This window comes from Podarcis cretensis (assembly GCF_951804945.1).
Source record: "Podarcis cretensis genome assembly, chromosome: 9".
Taxonomy (NCBI): domain Eukaryota; kingdom Metazoa; phylum Chordata; class Lepidosauria; order Squamata; family Lacertidae; genus Podarcis; species Podarcis cretensis.
Window position 1 is genome coordinate 42,298,350 of NC_137178.1, and position 23,298 is coordinate 42,321,647.

Here is a 23,298-nt window from a genome sequence, read left to right on the forward strand (position 1 = left end):
CTGTTGTTTCTGCCATTTGTGTTCATGGTTGTGAAGCTGAAATTAAGAACTGTTTAAAATCTTGAAAGTTTCTTAGTTTCTTAGCCAATTTGCCCCTTTTCTAATCCAGTATGAAAACATGCAACTGGCATATGAGTAAAAAAACAAATAAATTAGTATGGCTTTTATTAATTATCTAACTGTATTATTGAGTAGTTGGAATTTAGGTAGCACTTTAAAGACTTTACAGCACAGCTCTACACACATCTCTACACAGAAGTGAGTCCTGCTGAGTTCAAGGGGACTTAGGCTCAGCCTAACATATTTACTGTGGCATAACTTTTTATGTCCTTGTTTTGTCAGGTGCATCTGACAAAAATGGATTCTCGTCCACAAAAGCCTATGCCAGAATGTATTTGATAAACAGAAGCTTTGTGACTTTATTATACTTCCTTATGGGTTGTAATTTACCACCTACTTGTTGTTGGCATCCATCTGTCTCAAGAGGCAATGGGTTGCACCTCCTGCGAGGACGTCAAACCTTAGTGACAGGCCTGGGCAGTGTGTATGGAGGTCCTTCCGGCAACTCCTGCAGCTAAGCTGGTGCCAAACATATTGCTCTGTTTTCATTTGACCACATCAATGAGGTCAAGAGTGGGGGTCTTGTCGTCTGGGCCACCTACTGCATGTATTTTATTCTACTAACTTTAGACAAGCACGGTGAAAGAACAATATCTTTCAAAGTACGTTGTGTGATACCAGAACAATATAGAAAGTGAGGTTAATGAGAATTATTTCATGATACATCTTTATGGAGTCACAAAAGAAGGTTTTAATGTTTAGCTCACCATCTCACTGGTTAAGGATAAAGGTGTCTACTACAACAATTAACGCTGTTGTCAATAATTCTTTTTGGAAGGCAACAGTTTCGTTAATGGACGACTAAGATAATCAGTTTCAAGGTATATAATTTATTGGTGGATTTTCATGTCAGATCCAAAATAAAAATGTGGATGTGCAAAATACAGCTTGCAATGTATTTTGTTTTGTTTTTAAAATCCAGACAGTCGGGATAAAGGGTTTATGGTTATGCTTCCAACTGTCTGAGTTCATAGAATATTGTGAATTCTGCATTTTTAATGTTATAAAATCAACACACTCAAAATGCAGCCTGACCTTTGAGTGAACAACTACCACCACTACACTTTTGGTTGATACTCGATTAGAATAATTAAACATCAAACCTGAAATGCTGCAAATTCAAGTATCTGTCTGTGGAATTCACTCCTGAGGATTCTGATGTGAGTTTTGAATACCTAATGGATCTTTCAACTGTTGTTGACATAAAATTGTCAGTAGTAATTGTAGTTTTGTAATTGGATTGTTTTGTATATTTTTAAAAATTAATTATCTTGGGACAGTTTGTTTAAAAGGTAGCATATACATTTCTTTGATAAATGAATGTAGTTTTGTGGAAAATACAGAGGACTGAGATGAATAAATTTAAAAAGAACAAACCAGAAGGTGCTGCCTTCACATTGAAGTTCCTAGGTTGGTGATGACAACAACTCTGATAGGGGCGGCAGCTACTGGAAAATATGGCTTCTTATATAATAAAACTAATATTTGTTTGAAATGGTTACATTGGCCGGTATACTTTTTATGCCATTAAGGAGAAGTCATATATTGTTTTCACTGCTATCAAAAAGTAGTGAAACAGTCAATTTGTTTTCACTTTTTTATCAAACGGTAGGGAATGAAATCTTGTTCCTATGTGTATTGCTGTGATTCTGAAACTGAGATTAGGCTTTATTATACTCTGTCAATCATGAGTAGACCAGATAAGCTGCTAGATAAAAGGCAGGCAGAGATGCCCCAATCAGCTGAACTGATCATTATCTCTAAATAGAAGAGCAGTCAGAAGATTCCTTTCACTCTACTGTTGGGAAGGAGAAGAAACAAAGTGGAAAAGGTCACTAACTGATAATAGCCAGATAATTATTTTGGTGCTTCCCCGCCCCTGACAACTGAATGTGAAGCTAACATTGCAGTAGACTAGAGTATAAAGCAGTTATTTGAAATAGATTGAGTAATTTTTTAAAATCAGTTTATCAGCTATATGAACTCCTTTGAGGTAATCCATGAAGTACACAAATCTGGTTCCTATGGCACAAACATTTGTTACATTGCTACATTCCTTTATTTTCATTTGTCTTGCCTTCTTTTCCCTTGGCCCCATAAGATGTAGTCTCCATCATGGAGAAACAAAGTTGATAACTGGGTTTATTAAACCTTATTATGCTTTGGAGGGCATTGTTTGGAAAAACCCACCAAGCAAAAAAACTTGTTTGCTTGGAAGTCATACCCCACTGAAATCCACGGGGCTTAGGGCCAATTCACACCAGTAGGTAGGCTCCACACATGGCTAGATTCCACATATAAAGTAGAACGAGCCTCTGTCTTGTGTATGTTCCCTGCAATGCTATATATATATATATATATATATATATGCATGCACACACAAGATACAGAATATATGCCTCATTCACATGCTGCAGCTACTCCCTTCTGTTGCATATGTGGAATTTGAGCCTAGTATATTTGTGTCATTATGTATATAGACAGGATGTATTCCACATATCACATTGTACATACAGGGCAGGGGAGAAGCCATCCTAGCACACGTGGAGCCAAAATGCTGTGGCTTTTAGGAATGTGCCTTTCCTTTCAGAGAAGTATGTTTAGGATTGCGTCCCTGAGGGAGCAAGCTAATCATAACCGACTATCGGCTGAACCAATCTTGCAAAACGTTCTGCCAAAAAAGAGAGCAACATATTTCATGGATATAACCTTTCTTGCCTTCTGTGTAGAGAGAGAATAAATCAAAGTGGAGGCCCATGTACCTTTCTCAGATGTTGTCGTAGAGGTCTCTTTCATTGAACAGGGTTTACAGCTGCTAAGTGCTTCTGTTGCAGCAATCACATTTGGCAGCAGCTGAAACCATGTTTGCAACCTGAGTTTCCCCCACTCTTTCTTTCTTGTGCAACTATGGATTTTCTCACCTCAAATGCATACTTAATGGGCATTGAAATAAATCTGTTGAAGATGTCACAGCTGGACTTTTACAGCTTCCTGCAAGTTTGAAGGCAGAACATGTAGAGGATTACAGTAGTTAAGTAAAGAATAGTTTTGAATTTTTTGAACTGTTTTAAAGAGTTCAAGAACAAGAGTTCAATATAATTCATCTGAGTTCCACTTTATGTTTATTTTAGTAGAGTAGTGGGGAGCATGGATAGGCATGGATATGTATATGAAAGGTTAAGAGAATAATGGCTTTATATTTCCGTATGTAAAAAGTCAGGGATAATACACATAAACAGTTTTTGGAAAAGCAGATTTGTCACTTGTATTGTTATATCCCTTGGGCACAGTCCAGCCCATATTGTAATTAGGTCACTTGTAACACGGAGAATCTTGGACAATAATTTGGTTTGTTTATGTGTGGGTGGAGATATATATATATGAATGGGACTAAGTATCATTTCTTAGCTCCTTCTGTTCAAAGTGCCCAGGGTCCCAGACATGCCCACTTGAAAGTGATTGCTTAAATAACATTAATTATATAATTATGCAAGAAAAATATTGCAATAATGAATTTATTGGATTGATAGAATTTGGATGGAAATTTCCATTTGCCCAGTTTGTTAAAATGCTTTAGACAGCACTCCCTAAATGCTTTGAAATACAGTTCACAAAAAGGTTAGTTGTGTTTGTTTGTCTTTATTGCCTTTCCCATGAATTCAAGGAGGTTAATAGCATTGCAATAAATATGCTACCTTTTACAAAGCTTGGACATACTCAGTCACTACTGATCCTTACTAAACTAGGCTAGCTCTTCCAGATGTTTGGAATGCTAGTTATATCTATACCTCTCAGGGTGGGGTCTGAGATGAGCCCCCCACCACGCCCAGGGAATCTATCGCCATGTAGGGATGGACAAATCAGTGCACATCTGGTCCATGTCAGTTTTGCATGTGTTCATTCATGAGTCTGTTCTGCCCCATTCATGGATTAATTGAATTTTTTAAAGTCCATAGAAAAATGTATTTAGATATGCACTTAATAATACTTTATAAAATATATATTTAAATGCTTATTCTAGCTCAATGTACACATTTCTTGACATATTGTATCACAAAAATGTATACTTTTTGCATTTTGGTGCATTTTTAAAGCTGAGAACTATGTTAGCTATTTCAGAGAAGCATGAAATCCAATAGATAATTACATTCTGATCTGTGCATTAGTCCAGAAGGTGTAAATTAGGTCAGTTTGCTTAAAAATGTGACCTGAACAAAATTCTTCTCCATCTGTAGTGCCAAGAAAGGGAAAAGAGAAACACTTTTGAATTTAGACAAAGAGAGATACAGTTGCTACGTTTTTGGACTTGACTGGTATAAGCCTTAGGGATGTCCTGTTGCTTTTGACAATTGATGCCTGTTTATATACTTGCTTCCCATTCAACATAACTTGTTTGTTTGAAGATAACCAGAGCATACAAAAGCAGTGCAAATCTCCAGGACTCTTTACTCACAAGGACACTGACCCTGTGAAAGGCTATTCCCTGGCATGTTCTATGGCTTGGGAAATTGGGCAACATGAAACACTATTGTGTAATATGAAAACACAAACTTTATCACCCCAAAGCTTCACAGTATCAGTGAATTGTGTCACCATTCTGTGGAAGAGAATTACAATATTTCAAGTAACCAGTGGACCAGTGCTACTAAGTTAGTAAATAAATTGGAGAAGCTTGTTCACATTTATTTATTCGCCTGCCTCCCCCACCCCCACCCTGACAGGGGCTAAATTCAGCTTAAAGATAAAATAGGAACAGCTAAAAACATAACTAATGAGAAATATTTAGCATAAATCTAACCACAAATTTAATATATGTAGTTCATTTTTTAAAAATACTGTGGCTTATGGAAGGAATGTTTTTTGGTGTCAGTGTCAGATGAAAAATGGGGAAACGATTGCACATGTTAAGCACTACTTTGGCTGGGAAGTTTCCTAGAGCTTAGTTAGGCAAATTCAGAAATTGGATGGTTTCTTTTCCATAAGTTTTGATCTTCTCCATTGATCCCTTGATATCATCCTTTGAATCTGTTTGTGTGAGATGAGGTTGGTGTCAAAAAGGTGAATTAAAGGTCTGTGGAATGTTAAGACAATTTGCCAAGGTGACGTTAGGGTCATTTTAGATAACTTAGAAAAAGGTGAGTCTGGGGGTTTCCCTCTAGTTTTTAAAGTTTAGCTATCCAGTGAGTCTTATAATTGCTGACCTAGTTCCAAATCAAGCTGAAGGGAGTTAGCAGCCTCTACTGACTACAATAATGTTTTGCATGTTTATTCTAGAATGACAAACAGAAATATAAAAATTAGAAAAATCACAGGATGGGTGAGATTCTAAAACACACACCAGAAAATCCAGCAGAAAGGTTACACTGTGTGTGTGTGTGTGTGTGTTTGTGACATGGAAGGGGAGTAGGTAGAGACCAAACAGACTAGAATTTGATTAAAATGTCAATTAAAAGTACTCTTTATAATCAAAGCAATTTATGCTAGTTGGCATGCTGAAGAGTTCCAACAGTTAATATGCTGTACTTTCCCTTTTTTTCTTAGTGTACCGAAACTGCTCAAAATGAATCTAGTAGCACAGATACTATGTCAGGATTTCTACATGGATTTCATCCACCATTTACATAAATATAACATTGAGGAGTACAGTATTCAAATGTGCAATCCCTCTGCATATAGTTTGAAATGGTACAGTTTTCAAGAGTGATATGTCAAATGATTATTCTGAATAGGACAATATTTATGCTTTCAGAGGAGTAAATCTTTTGCAGTAGAAACAACGGTCTTGTGGCATCTTGAAAACTATCAAATGCATTACATTGTTATGTGCATGTGGAATGGCTGGTTCAATGAGACACACACACACACACACAAGCTTCTTAAGTGGTATGACAATGTTATGAAATAATAGGATGGTTTTGTTTTTTAAAAAGAGCAAATCTACATGGCAGTGTAGAAGGCATGACATCACAAATTCATCACCTCAAGTAAAAACCCAAAATGTTAATGATTGCTCATGTGTACACAGTAAACAGGAGCATTTTGAGCTCAAGGAAGGGTTATAAAAGAGTTAATGCTTGCACTGAGTCAAAAGCACATTGATTGTCTAGAGGCCTAGACAAAGCAAATAGTAATTAAATAATCTCTTTCCAAGCCAAAGGCTTCCAGTGACCTAGAGATGATTAATATAGTTAATATGCCCTTCAGGAGTAAAAGGGGTTGCTAAATATATGTTTCAAACAGACACATTTAGCATCAGTCGGTCCAGTGCAATGTAGTTCAGTCTGGTGAGATCCTTTCCCCCCACAAGTCTTGGCTGGGGTGGTGGGGGGAAAGAAAGTGCTTTATAATGCAAAAGACATAACAAAGATAGATGAGGGAGTTAGGCAAGATGTCGATCGTGGCTTTATATTTCCATAAGTACTGCTTATAACCTCTAGTATATGAAAACTGTACAGAGGAAAATGGGGATGCGAAGAAGGATGTTCAGTTTTGTGTATGCATTGTTGTTCACAGTGAGTGCATAGTGTGTGTGTGTAAACTTAATAAAATATTAAGTAGGAAAAAAGACAGCAAAGTGGACTGAATGAAAAAAGAAAGGAAGGAGCTACTATAAAGTACAAACTGTATACAATGGATTAATCATATGGAAGGGAATACCTGTTGGGACCCCCAAAGCACTGGAACTATATGGGTGTAACAACATGCTTTTGTGTTAGAAAAGTAAGAAAACTGAGTGTATATTGGAAAATTGTTCTGCATGGTTATCTTTTTTAAAGGGATGTAACAGTTGTTTAGATTGGAGAGGATTTATTTTGATCCTGCAAATCTGCTTTCCTGTTATGGAACAAACACTGACCTTCTCCATAAAAGCTAAAACTGTATTCTGTGTCTGGCACAGCCTGTATGACACCGGCAGCTCTAGTGAGACAAAATGGCTTGTAAAAAGCTGCTTTTTTATACTATTGATCCATCTAGCCCATTATCCTCTCCACTGATTAGTAGTGGTGCTCTAGGGTGTCTGAGAAAGGTCTTTCTCATCTCTGCTACCCAAGATCCTTTTTAACTGGAGATGCTAGGAACTGAACATGACTTTTGTGCATGCAAGGCATGTGCTTTACTGAACCACAGCCCAGGGTGCATACAACGAGGTTCTTCTACGTTGGAATGGGAGACTGCGACAATGATGGTGGCTGCTGGCAGCTGTACTGTGCTAAACTGAAGTTTGTGTTCAATTCCCTTCAAAGTGTAGATTGTGAAATTGCACAAGTTTTAGAATCCTTGTTCTTCTTCCTATTAGTTCTAGTGCAGAAGCTTCCAATATTGGATTGTTAGGCTCTGCTTGTAAACAATAATTTGCAAGGAACTTGAGCAGATTCCTTGGGTCTAAGAAAATGATTTTTTTCTGTTGAAATGAGTAAGAGCAAATAATTGTAAATCAAAATACTTCACCTTTTATCTACACTGAGATGTGAATTGTGCTCAGTTGTATATTTAGTGCTTGAAAAGCAATGCAGTGTAACTATAAGCACACTAATGCAATTAATTTCATTCATTTCTAAACTCTGTATGCTGCCCTTTGATGGTTTATAAAAGGAAAACAGTATCAAGAAGAATCAAAGCCTCATTATAGTTTTACACACTGAACACTGCAATCATATACATGTCTCCTCAGAAGTAAATATTGCTGAATCCTGTGGTCCTTACTCTCAGGAAATTGTGCATAGGAATGCAACAGTAATTGTTTAAAATATCCAGATAATACAAACAGGTCATTGTCAGCCTTTTAAACTCAACTGAGGGAGGTATTTGGGGTTGCAAAATTGATAGTGACAAGTAGCAAGATCTTTTAAATGGTTTCACCTGTGCTGTCGAATTTTGAAACAGAGCCCTGGTTAAGGTGGCAGGTGGGATATAAAAATTACATAACAACGTGGACAAAAAACAAAAGAGAAGGGGAGTTTTTCTTGTACCTCTGCCCTAGGACATGTAAGTACAGTCAGCTGGAATATAGCCCGGAAACTAATTGGCAACCTGCAACAACAGTTTGCTTATTAGGGTGGTCACTTAACACATCTCCACAAAAGAGGACGCTGATTTGTGTAAAATTTGCTTCCACTAATTCATATGTACAGATACAAATGTAGAATTGATTACTAAAATTTTAATAGACGTACAATATATTGAGAAAGACTGGACAGGTGATCTGTGTGCTTGCTCAATCTGCTGTCCAGGAGCTGCTTTTGATGGGCAACTTCAAGGTCCCTGCTCTCCCTTCTTATGGGTCTTTATCTTTAAAACCAGACAGCTCACCAACTAGAGGATTCCTTCAAACAAAGGACTGTCCTCTGCAAAGGAGAGCATATGGACACCCTATTGTTTTTGCCCATTGTGGTTGATACAAGTCAACATCCTAGCTGTTGAACAATGAAGGGGGATTTATGTAGGATTTAAAATACATTGTATAACTTGTTATGGATTACAAATGAATATGAATATTAATGTCACAGAGCAAGCATGGCAGTTAATGAATATTAATTCACTTGTTCCCAGGGACCACTCTAAACTTCAAACTCAGTTATTTTGAGACCAATGCATTCACAAGCATAATCTTAAGGTACTTTATTCCTAATGACACAGAAGCTAAACTACATGGGATGTGGGAGATTTGTGACTGGTTCTCACTTTTAGTTTTTAATTAAAAATAGCCATGGGGTGCTTTGATTTGAGTTGGATCAATGGCCCTGTGGGAGGGGCAGTCCAGCAGTTTTGGTGCTGACTCCTTCCTTTGTGCCACAGCTCTGAACTAATTTAGAGCTGCCTGTAGCTGCCTTGAACTGAAAACGAAAATATTGGGAGGTTTAATCAAAGATCTCCTGCAGTCCTGTGTCATTTGGACTCATTTTCTTTCAATAAACTCCACATTCTGCTGTAACCAATAAGCCATACTTTGGATAGTAAATTCGGTCTATGAATAACATATTTGCTAATAGGCCAGAAGTATTATGTACAATACTGACTTCATTACATTGCAAGTTTCAGCTGCTAAAATGGGAGAAACCTTTAAGTGGTGTGTGCAGGTTCCTATAGAATCGTTCTGTTGCTTGCTCCATTCTATGTTCTCTAGCTGACTGTTGTTTACATATTAAAAGAAAAATGTGTGAGGCAAAATGTGTGTATTTATAATGTATTTCCATAATTTCATTTCAGCAGTAACTGGATAGGCGGTGGGAAACATTTGACATTCTAAGTCAAATATTAACAGCTCTCATATCTTAGCTCCAGCTTTGCTACTTTAGGGACAGTGTCTTGTCGCTTTGGAATCTGCTCCTGTTGTCAGCTTGATGCATCACTTGCTATGTAGGATTTAATTCTCTGCTGCAAACAAAGTTTAAAGAATCTGTGCCCAGTGTGGGGTGTGGGATGGGTGGGGGTGAATTATCAAAACATGTTATAGTGATACTGTTTTTCCATAACACATTGACTTCTCCAAAGTCGCTGAACGCTCCAAGAAAATTGGGTTCTTTTATTTTCAGCAAAAAAAAAAATCAAAAAAAAATCATAGAAAATAAGTTCTTTAAAAAGAATTCACCATGTTTTGACTCTAGTTGAAAATAAAACATCAAGGCTTAGACATGTGTGGTGTATCATTCATCTCCTCTCCCCACCCCAGTGCATCTCAAATTGTGTTCCTGCCTAGGAAATAATCCAAATCCCCAGAAGTAATGCATACCAAAAGCTAGATTTACTAGGCATTTCAAGAATGATAATATGCCACCCCAATCTCTGAGTGGTGCGAGATTTCAGGGGGTTCCAGGAGCTTACCCAGGGTTCAGTTTCCTTGGAATGAGGCAGAGCAGATATACTGTGGTGTCCTTTCAATATATGCTTTATTTCTACATATATACAACCTGAGCCTAAAATGGAGGGGATTACAGCATTAAAACCCCCAGAAGGTCTAGCTTCTCCCATAGCCACAACTTTGGAGGCATGCACAAATCAAGCATTGCCCTCACTCTCTAGCTTCTGCCTGCTTCTAGCCCAGCTTCCTCACACACTACCTATTGTGCTTCTCACTATCAGCCAGGTGAGGGAGGAGGGGGCCCACCCATTGGCACAAAGCCATTTCCGTTATTATACTAACTACCATGCTTAAGCCCATTAACGCATCAAGAAGCTGGTCTGGCTACTTCCAACAATTGAATCCTCCCATTAGATTTTAGCCCTTGCTGGATCCAGGATGCCCCAAATTAGAAGGGACTCTGGCATCCTACAGACTAACCCCCAACCTCCCAAACTCACAGCAATAACAATTATCTGGTTTGTTCCACCCAGATTTTGATGTGAAAGACTGAAGTCTGCATAAGCAGGAGAGATGAGCAAAAGCAGTCATCTGATGCAGTTAAATCAGCGGGATGCATCTACCCATTGTTTGGTATATGAAACCTGTGCCAGCCTTTTAGGAGAAGGGTGGCTGGGTGGGTACTGCTGAGGCAGAGGATCTTTGCTTCAAATAGCCAATGTGACATAGGAAGTGAGAACAATGATATTTTACACTTTATACCATAGATGGGGAGCTCCTGTTGCTCTTGGACTCCAGCTCCCATCAGCCACAGCCAGTAGGGCCAAAGGCTAGGGATGATGGGAGTTGTAGTTCAGCAACATGGGGAGCGGGCACAGGTACCTGTATCTCCCATCTCCAACACCCATTTATAAAGCCCCCCCTTCCCTTGTTCGTCCTGCCTCACCAGAGGTATTCCCCTTGCTAACAGGTGCATTTGCAGTTTTAAATGAAAAACTAGATATAAGTAAAGTTTATGTTCCTGTCATGATTCCTTAAGACTTGTCTCCACACAGCAGTCTTCAGACATTTATAATCATGTTAGCCCAGACTCCAGATTTCTGGAAATTAACTTTCTGCCTAATACATAATTAAATAAGTGCCTCCAGAACATGACTAATCTATATTATAAAAATAAGAAGTAAGTATAAAAGATCAATAAGGTATGGGAGAGGCTTTGTGTTTGAATTTTAGTATTACAGATTAGTTTTGAATTTGATAAACCTTGAAAAATAGTCTTAAGATGTTCTTCCATGCAAAAAGTTATTGCATGCATTGTGGTGTCAGAATCAAAATGAATTCTGGAGAGTTCCTTAATTTCATGTTTTACTTGTCATATATGTTCATATTCTGTTCCTGTCTGTTGTTTAGAAAGTTTCTACCACACCATGTGGTAGTAACATTAGCATGGAAGAAAGGATGGACCTATTGGGCAGTCTCACCATCGCACTGAGCCTTCGATGAGGACATTGTTTCTATATTTAGTTGCTTTATATGGAGTAAACATAACGGTCTGATTTATGAACAGACAGTGATACAAACAGATGTTATGCATTCACAAGAGATAACTATGTATGTAGAGCTTTGATACTCTTTTTTTGTTTGTTTTTATACTCTTGTTTCAGTTTAGCTCCCCTGTCCCTGCAGGCTTGCAAAATATTAACTTGGAAGCAGCCCTTAATTGTTTTTAAGTTATCAACACCATACTTCACTATCCTCCAAATGGTTCAGTAATTTTGCTTCCTTTGTTACACTGTACCATGTTTTGCCTGTGAATACTTTCTTTCTTTGAGTGTTTTCCGATGCAACTGTATAGCATTTTAAGAACTCTACTGCCTTACTAATAAAAGAACAGCTATTTAAGCAGCTATTAAGTTAACATTTCTTTGTTTTGTGCCTACTGAGAAGTAAGGAAGGCTTGAACCCTCCAATATCCCTGGCATTTAAGGTCTGATGCCTGTTTTATGGGTAGTGTTCATCCCTTGAAATCCCTTGACTTGTTATTTAAGTCCATTCTGAGTATAACTTAGTTTATTATAATGCTACATGTATGACCACATTTCTATCTGTGCAGAATACTTGTTTGTGTAGATATTTAAAGGTAGAAGAATGGCAATTATTTTTTCATACCTTCTGAAATCTCCTGCCATTTCTATATGCTGCCTTTCTTGACTAGGTTTTGCTAACACTGACAGAAGCTTGATTTTCATAACTTAAATAAAATGAACACAGCAATAGATGTAAATATTGCAGTTTTCCCCATGAACTACTGTGTTTTACCTTATACTCAGTTTACCTAGCATGCAATCCATACCCAGCTGAAATTATTTACCATGGGCTGTAATGACTTCAGCCATGGTTTTCAAAGAAAGCCAAAGAAATCTTTCTTTTACACATCTTTTACACATCTTAATAATAAAGCTAATGGCTTCAGAACTATTTTTGTAATACTTGTTGCCCAGATAGATCAAAATAGTTTGATTCTGCCTCCTTGTTCCAGGAATATTTCCCAGTTACTTGGCAACGAAAAGTAACCCTTTGAGAACTCATTTGAAATAATAATAACCCCAGTGTACCAACCAACCAACCTCTTTTTGTCAGATAATGAGTAAGTTTGGATCTGTGATACATAGACAATGCAAGTTGGGTTTGGTGAGAAGATTCTTGTTTTCTCCAAGCAGCAAGGTAGCTTGGTACTCAACAAAGATTAGTTTGATTGAGCTGGAGTTAAGGCTAAAGAAAGTAGCTATGTGTCAAATATGGCTTCATTTGCCCTTACTTGTTCTTGTTCTTTCCTTGTGGCAGGCTGAAACCTAGATAAGTTGAGTGAATCTTTTCTGGAGTGTTGAGTTCAGAGGATCATCTTGATAGAGGAAATAGACCAAATTCTTCTACCTTTCTATGGTTCTATTACTGTCCTGTTTACCTGAGTCCATTATTGTTTCTCTCTCTTATAACACTGGGTGCAAAAATGAGGGGGGTGGAGTGGAAACCAGTTCAGTAAAGAATAAATAAATGTGTTTATCTTGGACACACAATGTACTTCAGTTTGTTGAGTTTTGATCTTTATTTAAATCATACATAGCCTCTTATACTCTATCCCACCCTCTCAAATGGATCTTGCACATAATATCAAGCTCATGTGGAGTACACACTCCATATTCTCTTCTTGCATGTAAAGTTAAGCCAGCTTGTTTATATAATCTAAGTACTTGTCAGTTTGTGCTTTTTGAGTGTTGTGTGCGATTCTGTTTGCTTATGTATATTCTCAGTATGAATAGATCTTTCGCCAACCTGGCTGGCTGTACTTTTGCTTTGTTAATACTGTAATCAGATTGGTTGGGAGACATAATGATGATATAACCAAACAACTACATTGGCTTCTTTTGCAAAAAATAAACTATTTGTATATCCAGTGCTGTACTGTATATGTCTGCCTCTATGACAAAGCACAATTTAAAGACGACAGAAGACAATCTACACATATCAGTGATAATGTGTTTTGCTGCACCTTGCACAAATCAATCTAAAATCTCTTGCGTAGGTTGGGAATGAGTAAAATTGAGTGGATCACACTTGCAGTGATGGTTTGACTAATGCATAGCAAAGTAGTATGGGTCATATCTATCATTCTCCAGTGGCTAGTGCAAGAGTTCTTGTGCTAATAGATGGGCAAAGTTTCACAACAAAATATTCCACCTAGGAATTGCACTAGCAGAAGCTTCTTACTCAACAGCAGATTTTTGTTGAACCATCTTAGGTCATGCACTTGTGTTTTCTCTTGCACCACAATGTTCTGCCAGCACTACGTGACTTTAACTTACTGTTGCACTGGATATAGTCCTATGTATAATGTCCTTTATAATGTTTCAAATATGTTTGTGCATTGCAGTGGGTCGGACTAGATGACCCTTGTGGTCCCTTGCAATTCTACAATTATATGATTCTACCACATTAACATTTAGATCATGAGAAATGTTATCATGTTCTAGCCAAACTTTGATGCATCCAGATGATTGCAAAGTGATAGCAATGGAAGAATCCAAGCTCGTAGTTGCTAGTACTTAGCATCTGTTTTACACATTATTTTCAGAATATAACCTACTGCCAAAACATGTGAAAGAAAAGTAGGGAGTTAGGTTTTGTACATTACCTTACAGGGTATTGAAGTAGTTATATTCACAAATAGAGGAGGTTATTTTTGTTGTTGATCTGGAGACGTTCCAAATTTTCTGTACATAAGGTACATAGGACTAGACAAATATTGTTCTTCAGCCTGCAGCAACAAATAAGATACCAATCTTTACTCATATTATCTTATTTTAGTTACAGAGGTGGAATCTACACACATATAAAAATACTCTGTGAAAGTGCTTTTTAAAAAAATGTTTTGAAAAATACATTAAATTTTCATAGCTCACTCTTGCCATCCAATATACATTTGTATATTGCACTTTGCAACACATTTAAAACATTTTATTTGCAGCTGTGTAGCGGAGCCCTTAGTGCCTTTACTCCCTGTAATTGCACCATAATGGCTGTGCTAGTTGATGCTGCTAGTTAATTCGCCCCCCAGCAGCGATCATTGCAGAGGTTGGTACTGTCCCCATTGGGCATGCCAGGCACACTGTCACTCACTCACAAAAGAACACAAAGTCTGGAAGTGTCTTTATGGTCAGTGAAGGTCTGCTAGGATTGTGCCAATTAATTTGGAGAAGCTATAATTTATCCAGCTGACTCCAGGTGAATTTCTTTTGGAATAATATGCATCCACCAGAGGAGAATAAGAGGACCTAATTCTCAGTGGTATACTGGAAGCCCATATTTCTTATATCTAACCTTCCCCTCCTTTTTTTGTACTGAAAAGACAAGTGATACTGAACTGAATCCTTGAAAGATACACGAGTGAATGTAGTTTTCCTTTGGGGCTTATCCACACGTGCCTTTCCTCTGCTCTTTCCAGGCGTGGCTGCACTTTAAAGCTCCATGTCCAAGTGACCTTTTTTGGCTCCAGAGTTGTTTTCCCCATGAAAACCCATTCTTAAAAATAGAATCAGAGTAAATGGCAATCCCTCTACCTTTTGACATAAATGCCATTTTGACGTATATGGTGTTGAAGGTGGGTTTGTGGATTTTTAATTCTTTGTGCAATTGTCCTAACCTTTGAAAGTACTGGACTGGGTGTATTCTTGCGGCTAGTTCACACATTACATCTACCATTTGACTCTGTGTTGTATGAAGTAATTGAACATTAGGTCAACTGTCAAGTCATGCTTGTGTGTTGCAAAGCCAGAGCCTGCTGAATTAAGGAAGCTTATATTTCTGAAGTTGAACCAAATTCAACAAATGTACAAATGCAGTGCTTCTCTTTTCTGTTTCATCTTCTGTTGTAGGGATATAAAGCTACAGTTGTTCCTGCCAACTTCTGCTGTCGGTTAATAGAACAGACATGTTCAGCCCAAACTAGAGAAATTCACAACTTTGGTGAACAGAGACTTGTGCAGTATGTTCTGTACCAAACTGAAAGACCTGAAGATCACTGGCGAGTGCCCTTTTTCATTATTGACCCAAAGTGGGATTTCAGATGAAAATGAGGATGAATGTGCAGAAGTGCCAAATAGTTCCAAGGCTGCTTTGCCAATTTGCAGAGAAAAGACTACGCACGGGAACCTTCCACAAAGGAAAACCAGCAGGAGCCGAGTGTATCTGCACACTTTAGCTGAGAGCATCTGCAAACTCATCTCTCCTGAGGTATAAATTATTATGATGCTTTGATGAAAGTAGTCTAAAAGACCATTCTAAGGGAGGTTTTAGAGGAATGCCTTTTAAGCAATAATTTTAAAAGCAAGACAATTTTCACTTGATGAATGCTCCTTTTCAAACTCTGTTCTTGACGTTGGGTTCTGTTTTCATTTCTAATTATGCCTAATCCTGTAGTTTGAAACCTTTTGCATTTATTTAATCTTATTTCACTACATCTTCTGTGTTTAGGGAAAGGAAAAGAAGGATGATTAAAAGCAACTCAAATATGAAATGTTTACTCACACATTGATTTAGCAGTTACTTAGCAAAATTTAAAGAGGTTAGCAACCTATGCGAAGTAAGGGTGGATAATACTTTGCGCCAGATGAACCATGGCAACATCTAGATGGAGCAGATTTACTCAGATTTATTCCATGTCAGGGCACCTTAATTTATTATAGCAGTGAATTTGTTGCAGCATTGATGAGAGATATGCTTTCTGGAGCTTATTGCCATTCTGGCATACTAACATGTGAAAGTTCGGAACCATGTGAGTGGGCCCAATCACATAGGTCTTTCCCAACCAAACATATCCTCTAAGGAAGAGGTAAGATGAAGGATCTTTGCAACTGGCCTGCTGCACTTGGCTTCCTAATGTTTTGATGGCAAAATAGGAAGCCATGGGGAAGCAGCTGTGGTAACAAATGAAAAACCCAGGATTGCAATCCCGTTATCACAGCCAACCACCAAGTTATGTTTTAGACCACATCTCAAAAAACAAAAGATATTGTAGAGCTGGAAAAGGTGCATGGAAAAGAATTACTGGAAACCACCTAGTTTTAATGGAAAACAGTTGGAGCAACCTACATATAAATTGGTACAATATTGAAAAATTGATGTGTAGATAAGTGTGGCTTACACTGAGCACAACAGAGGGGGGGGTGTCTGTCATCTCATCTACTGAGCACTGTAGAAGGAATGATGCTTGCTAAAGCCATAGTGTAGATAGAGAATTGCTGGTCAATAATAATAATAATAATAATAATAATAATAGCTGTGGAAACTGGAAAGGGGGAAATGAAAACTTATGGATTATAACCATAAACTTTCAGTCCAGAAATCCACTACACTATTAAGGGCAAGGGCAATTTTGCTAATTGGATACCAAATCTTTACATGTTCTTTATTACACATCTCGGCCCCTGCTTTTTATGGAATGTCTGTTTTTTTTAGTCTTCTCCCCATTGTAGTTGTAGGAAAGGCATCCATAACTCAAAAACATTTTATAAATCCATGGGAGAGTGTGACAAGAAGCAAATTTAGTGGGCAATGCAGCAATGTCTAAAAGCATTCCTTAGTGAGACAAGTAGCCTCCTAACATGGAGTCAGACTAATGGTTCATCTGTTTCAATGCAGTCTATCCCAAATATCATCAGTTTTTTGGATTCACTGAAGCATAGATCTTTTTCATTGCACCACTGTATGGGGTTCTTTAAAAAGCAATTGGGCAAGTTGTCTTCCACATGCAAAGTATACTGCCTACCAGGAGTAAGGTATAATATTCATGCTGCTGTCTTAAGGTGCTTAAGCTTAAGCTCATTTACCTGAGTGTAAACTCAATAAGACTTATTTCTAAATAGACATATATAGGATTGTGCTGTAAAATATATACTAAAAGAAACATCTCATTTTGTTATATTCAATGTTACATAATGTTAATGTATATACTGAAATGATAGGATTCAGATATAACCATAGAACCTTCATTGTTGCCTCTAGACTTGGTTTGCAGTTCATTGAACTGGTACACTGACTGAGAAAATGTGCCAACATTTCTTTCAAAGGTGCAGATTGTTGCATGGGCATTGACTGCATTATATGGGGGGGGGGGTACGCCTATCTATAAAAACTGGGGCGGGGAGATTTCAGGCTTCCTGGATTTACCAGCAAGCTTTGTTTATTTCAGCATCCTAAATTAGAGAGAGGGAGTCATTTAGTTGTTGCTGTCATTAAATAACTGAGGCAGAAACCCTTGTTGATCTACTGCAAAGCACCCAGAGATCTCCCAGTAGATTGTGACCAGCTTTCTTTCCACCCCTGCCTTAGATGGTCTTAGATTTGTTTAAAAGTTACTATCTCTCGTCACTGGATGTACGCAGTTTCCACATGGAAAACTCAAAAAACTGAGAAGGTGACTATCGTGACTTGGATCAACACATGCTGCTTCCATTGACGTCAGTGAAAGGTTGTGTGCAAATATCATGGGGAGTGTATAGCGTGGCCCAAAATAGCATTTGATGAGATTCAAGATACTAGCAAATTCATGTGGGGCTTTGTTTGTTTCTTAATTCGTTGGTTGGTTTGTTTTTTAAGAAGATTGTAAGTCCAGACTCAAATAAGGAGTTGGAAAGCGCTGCACATATTGTTTCTGTTTAGATATAAATATTAATTACATCTTGTTTTAATAAGGTATAACATTCATTCAGTTGTTCTTTTTATTTCAAATGTAGAACACAGCCTTCATTACCAGTGTAGTTTTTTCTTGAGGCAGCATGGACATACTTCCATTCTTCCTCCCATAAAACTGCTGTCTACAAAGTTCTGTGTGTCACACAACAAGGTTAATAAACGACAATAAAACATTATGTGCCCAAGCTTGGAGATCCTGTCATTTTCACAATATGCTCATATATACTGACTCTCATATTAGGAGGCTAAATAGATAAATAGTTCAATCCTCTATTGGGGATTTCCTGCACTGAGCAGGGCATTGGACTAGGCGATTTACACAGTCCCCTCCAACTCTATTATTGTATAATTTGGGCTTTCTGATACATATATAAGTCCTGAGATACAGTTGACCAAACTTCATTATGTGTTAACTGAAGGGAATTGCAGCATTATCTTTCTGTCAAAGAAATACTTCAGTCCTGAAAGCTGCCATGTGTTCCATTTTCATACGTGACATCTATCCTTCATTTCAATGAACTGAGTCAATACAGACACAGATCACCTTCCTTCATTGAAATAAATGGACAGGCCCATACAAATGGGAAACTATGCATGCTCATCAGAGCACTCCATGATTAATCACTGAGTTGGAAGGGCTAAGGAGTAATGAAGTGTATCCAGTGGATATGAGCACACTGCATCTTCATTTGTCCACAGTGGCATGTGAATATGGACAGTATTTGGAGAGTAACATCTGTAGCTGGGAATCTTATCAATGGAATGGGCTGTGTAGTAAATTTCCATAACAGTGATACAGGCCCACAGTTGCTTGTTGTGTTAGTATGGGAACTTACAATGTGATCTCCCTGATCCATATCTAGTCTAGTGGCAGGTGCTTTGGCACAGAATGCTGGCCATCTGAAAACATCAGTCACATTACACTACACCATAATGTAGACAGGACAAGTTGGGGACTCCAATCATCTACAAATAGGTGTGTTCTAATTTTGGATAGAATTGCATTCTACCTTTAGTATAAAGTTTGCAGCTCATTCTAATATGAAATTCTAATATATGAAATGCTTAAACTTGACATTTGAATTAATATGACTTTTCTCCTTTCAGTATGAAAGGTTATATCTTGCATTTCAGAGGACACTAGCAAATAATAAAGTAAAAGAAAGCAGGTAAGTTAAATAAGTTAACTTTTTGCAACCAATAACAAGTGCAAAAACCAAATAGGAAGTTGGATCCCATTTACGGTAATGACTGCACAGATTATATAACAAACCCCTGTGTTAGTGAAATCAGGTACCATAAATGCCAAACACAGTCTTAAGTATTAAGGTATCAAACAATAATTCAACATTAAGACACTGGAAACTTTTATCAGTATGTCATTGTACCAAGACTGAATTTTGAGCAGTATTCCCTTTAGAGTTTTCCTCTCTCTATTGCGAAGACATTTTGTGTTTGCCTGTTCCTACAAATGGGAGTTGCAAAGTTGTCCTTAGGCATGAGAACTAATAGCTTTAAAAAGTAGCTGACTTTTACTTTTATTTAAAAATATATTCAGCTATATATTTTCCCTAAGAAAGGGGGAGGGGGTTGCATAGGAGTCATGAATCTTTATAATGAAAATTCAAGTCAAAGCAGGGATTGGACTAGGAGGCAAAATTTCATAGCAGTCTTGCCTAGTCTCTGATCCTGCTACTCTTGGAAGCTAAAATTCCTTTCATAATAACTTGAGTTTGTAGAACTTGAACACTGTGGCACTATGATTTTAAGCTAACTCAGCTGTGAATCCTACTGATATTCGAGTGTAGGATTTGCTTCCAATTACTTGGCGGTGGTGGTGAAGATACAGAAAGATGCTAGTTCTTTTGCTAGTGGTTGTGTAGGAACAGAATAGGTTGTATGAGGAAGAGACACAAAAGCATTGGCTTGCTTAATTGTTTTTCTGCAAAATTGCTTAGCTAGCAGATAAGAAAGAGTAACTAAATTTTTGAGTAAATGGGAATCTAAAGTTTTCTCAAATTAACTTTGCAAATTGGGTTGCTTATCTGTTGTTGTTGTTTTTTTCAGGTTTTAGTACCTGAAAATTAATTTTTACTGTGGATTAGGTAGTTTTTAAAATTCTGTTTTGCATCATTTATAGGAATTCTGAGGAAAGAGAAGACTTTGAAAAGCTAATCACTGACCATGCAAATGCATCAGGTAATGAGATATCTATGGCAAGCAATTCCACTTAATGCAATTAGTTGATGCTTATTAAACATTTGAAGTGGAATAAGTTCTGCACACACCACTCACATTTGTGACCAGCAATAGTGAGGGATCATGTTGACGCAGTTCATATTTTGAGGACACAGTAGGAGATAATAAATTACTTTCAGGGCTAACAGTGTAGTCTTCATTATATGGTGTTGATTCAACCTGGCTTTGGCTACTGTGGGAGGTTGACAATACGAGCAGATATTTTCTAGTGCAATTGTTGCTTAGTTTAAGAAAATATTTGTGTTGCAGAGGATTTATATTTTCTAGGCATTCACTCAAACTACTTGGTTGCTGAGAAAATGTTATCCTTTCTGCTTTATTGTGATACTAAGTGCTTTGTGTCTATTACAAACAAGCACACCTGTTGCAATAGTGAGTATATGTGCCTTTAAAAACAAGCTTCATTTTATTTATTTTTTTAAAAATTATATAGCTCAGGAATGGGAAACCTATGGCTTTCAATGTATTCTTAAACTCCAACTCTCATCATCCCTGCCCTGGAACTGATGGGAATTGGAGTCCAGCAACATCTGGAGAGTCATAGATTCTCCATCCCTGCTTTAGAAGGAGAGCACTCTCTCAAGCAGCCCCATAATACTTAAAGGGATTAAATATAAAGAAATCTCCCTTCCTCCCCAAGTCATTTGGTGATCCCTTTTGCTTTGTTATTTTGCTTTTTTGGACGGGTAGCTGCACACTCCTTCCTCGTTAGTATTGGAGTACAGTGGTACCTCTGGTTAAGAACTTAATTCGTTCTGGTGGTCCGTTCTGAACCTGAAACTGTTCTTAACCTGAGGTACCATTTTAGCTAATGGGGCCTCCCACTGCCGCCGTGCCACCACTGCATGATTTCTGTTCTCATCCTGAAGCAAAGTTCTTAACCCGAGGTACTATTTCTGGTTTGTTTTTTTAATAATATTTATTAAATTTTAGTTTAACAATAAAATACATAGATAATAACACAATCTTTTCCAATATCCACATTTCATACTCATCTTTGGACTTCCTCACAACCCTTGTTCCTGCTTTCTAAACTCATAAATTTTACCAGCAAATTATTAACTTGATTTAATTCATATAGTATAATTTTCCAATATTAATATCTCAAATTTTGGAATTTAACATACTCTTATTAAAACTTAATCATAAAATGTTACTTATCCAAAATTTATCTTTTCGTCTTCCAATTAAATTTAAATTTATATTCTTTGTAACTAGTTTGTTGAAGCCATGTTTTTGCTAATCTTACATCTTTCTTAACATTCATACAATTTACAATATTTTTGTAGATAGTCCTTAAATTTCTTCCAGTCTTCCTCCACCAGTTCTTCTCCCAGGTCTCGGATTCTGCCAGTCATCTCCGCCAGTTCCATATAGTCTATCAGTTGCATCTGCCATTCTTCCAGTGTGGGTAATTCTTGAGTTTTCCAGCTTTTAGCGATGAGTATCCTTGCTGCTGTTGTAGCATACATAAAAAAGGTTCGATCCTTCTTTTGCACGCTCTGACCAACAATGCCTAAGAGAAAGGCCTCTGGTTTCTTAGGGAAGGTATACTTAAATACCTTTTTCAGTTCATTATAAATCATTTCCCAGAAAACCTTCACTCTAGGGCAAGTCCACCAGAGGTGAAAGAATGTTCCTTCAGCTTCTTTACACTTCCAACATTTATTATCAGACACATGGTATATCTTTGCAAGCTTGACTGGAGTCATGTACCACCTGTATATCATTTTCATAATGTTTTCTTTCAAGGCATTACATGCTGTAAATCTCAAACCTGTGGTCCATAACTTTTCCCAGTCAGCAAACATGATGTTGTACCCTATGTCCTGTGCCCATTTTATCATGGCTGATTTGACCGTTTCATCCTGTGTATTCCATTTTAACAGCAAGTTATACATTCTTGAAAGTATCTTAGAGCTGGGTTCTAACAGTTCTGTTTCTAACTTTGATTTTTCCACCTGGAATCCTATCTTTTTATCCAACTTAAAAACTTCTTTAATCTGAGCATAATGTAGCCAATCTCGCACTTTATCTTTTATTTTCTCCATACTCCGCAACCTCCAGTTATCTCCATCTTTTTCTATTATTTCCCAATATTTCGGCCATTTGGCCTCCATATTGAGTTTTTTCAGGGCCTTAGCCTCCATTGGTGATAACCACCTTGGGGTCTTGTTTTCCAATAAGTCTTTATATTTCAGCCAGACATTAAATACTGCTTGAAAGTCTTGTGTATTTTAGCCTTGTCATACCACAGATATGCATGCCAACCAAACGCATTGTTGAATCCTTCCAAATCTAAAACATCAGTGTTCTCAAGAAGTAGCCAATCTTTCAACCAGCAGAAAGCTGCTGATTCATAATACAACTTTAGGTCTGGCAGGGCAAAGCCCCCTCTTTCTTTAGCATCAGTTAATATCTTAAACTTAATTCTGGGCTTTTTGCCCTGCCAGACAAATTTTGAAATATCTCTCTGCCACCTCCCAAAACACTCCATTTTGTCCACAATCTGCAAAGTTTGAAACAAAAACAACATTTTTGGCAATACATTCATCTTAATAGCAGCAATACGTCCTGTCAAGGAAAGTTTCAATCTTGAGCAAACATCTAGATCCCTTTTAATTTCAGACCAACATTTTTCATAATTGTCTTTAAATAAGTTCCTGTTCTTCGCTGTTATGTTTACCCCTAGGTATCTTACTTTTTTAACCACATTTAATTCTGTCTCTTTCTGAAACCTTTCTGATTCTGAAAAAGTCAATTTTTTTTCTAAAACCTTGGTTTTTTGCTTATTAAGTTTAAATCCCGCCACTCGACCAAACTCATAAATCAGTTGCAATACCCTTTTAGTACTAGGCTCTGGCTCCTGT

The 23,298-nt window shown here is 37.5% G+C and overlaps 2 protein-coding genes across 2 annotated transcripts in view; both read left to right on the plus strand.

The window, feature by feature from the left end:
* The window catches only part of LOC307224011 (uncharacterized protein), a 396,785-nt gene that overhangs the window by 372,433 nt on the left and 1,054 nt on the right, over window positions 1-23,298 (plus strand). The gene's annotated exons all lie outside the window — the stretch shown is intronic.
* The window catches only part of GUCY1A1 (guanylate cyclase 1 soluble subunit alpha 1), a 37,971-nt gene that overhangs the window by 2,766 nt on the left and 11,907 nt on the right, over window positions 1-23,298 (plus strand). The window contains exons 2-4 of the mRNA XM_079990450.1: window positions 15,352-15,709; window positions 19,277-19,338; window positions 20,310-20,368. Coding sequence (XP_079846576.1) covers window positions 15,464-15,709; window positions 19,277-19,338; window positions 20,310-20,368 — 367 coding nt within the window. The 5' untranslated portion in view covers window positions 15,352-15,463. The remainder of the gene's footprint in view (window positions 1-15,351; window positions 15,710-19,276; window positions 19,339-20,309; window positions 20,369-23,298) is intronic.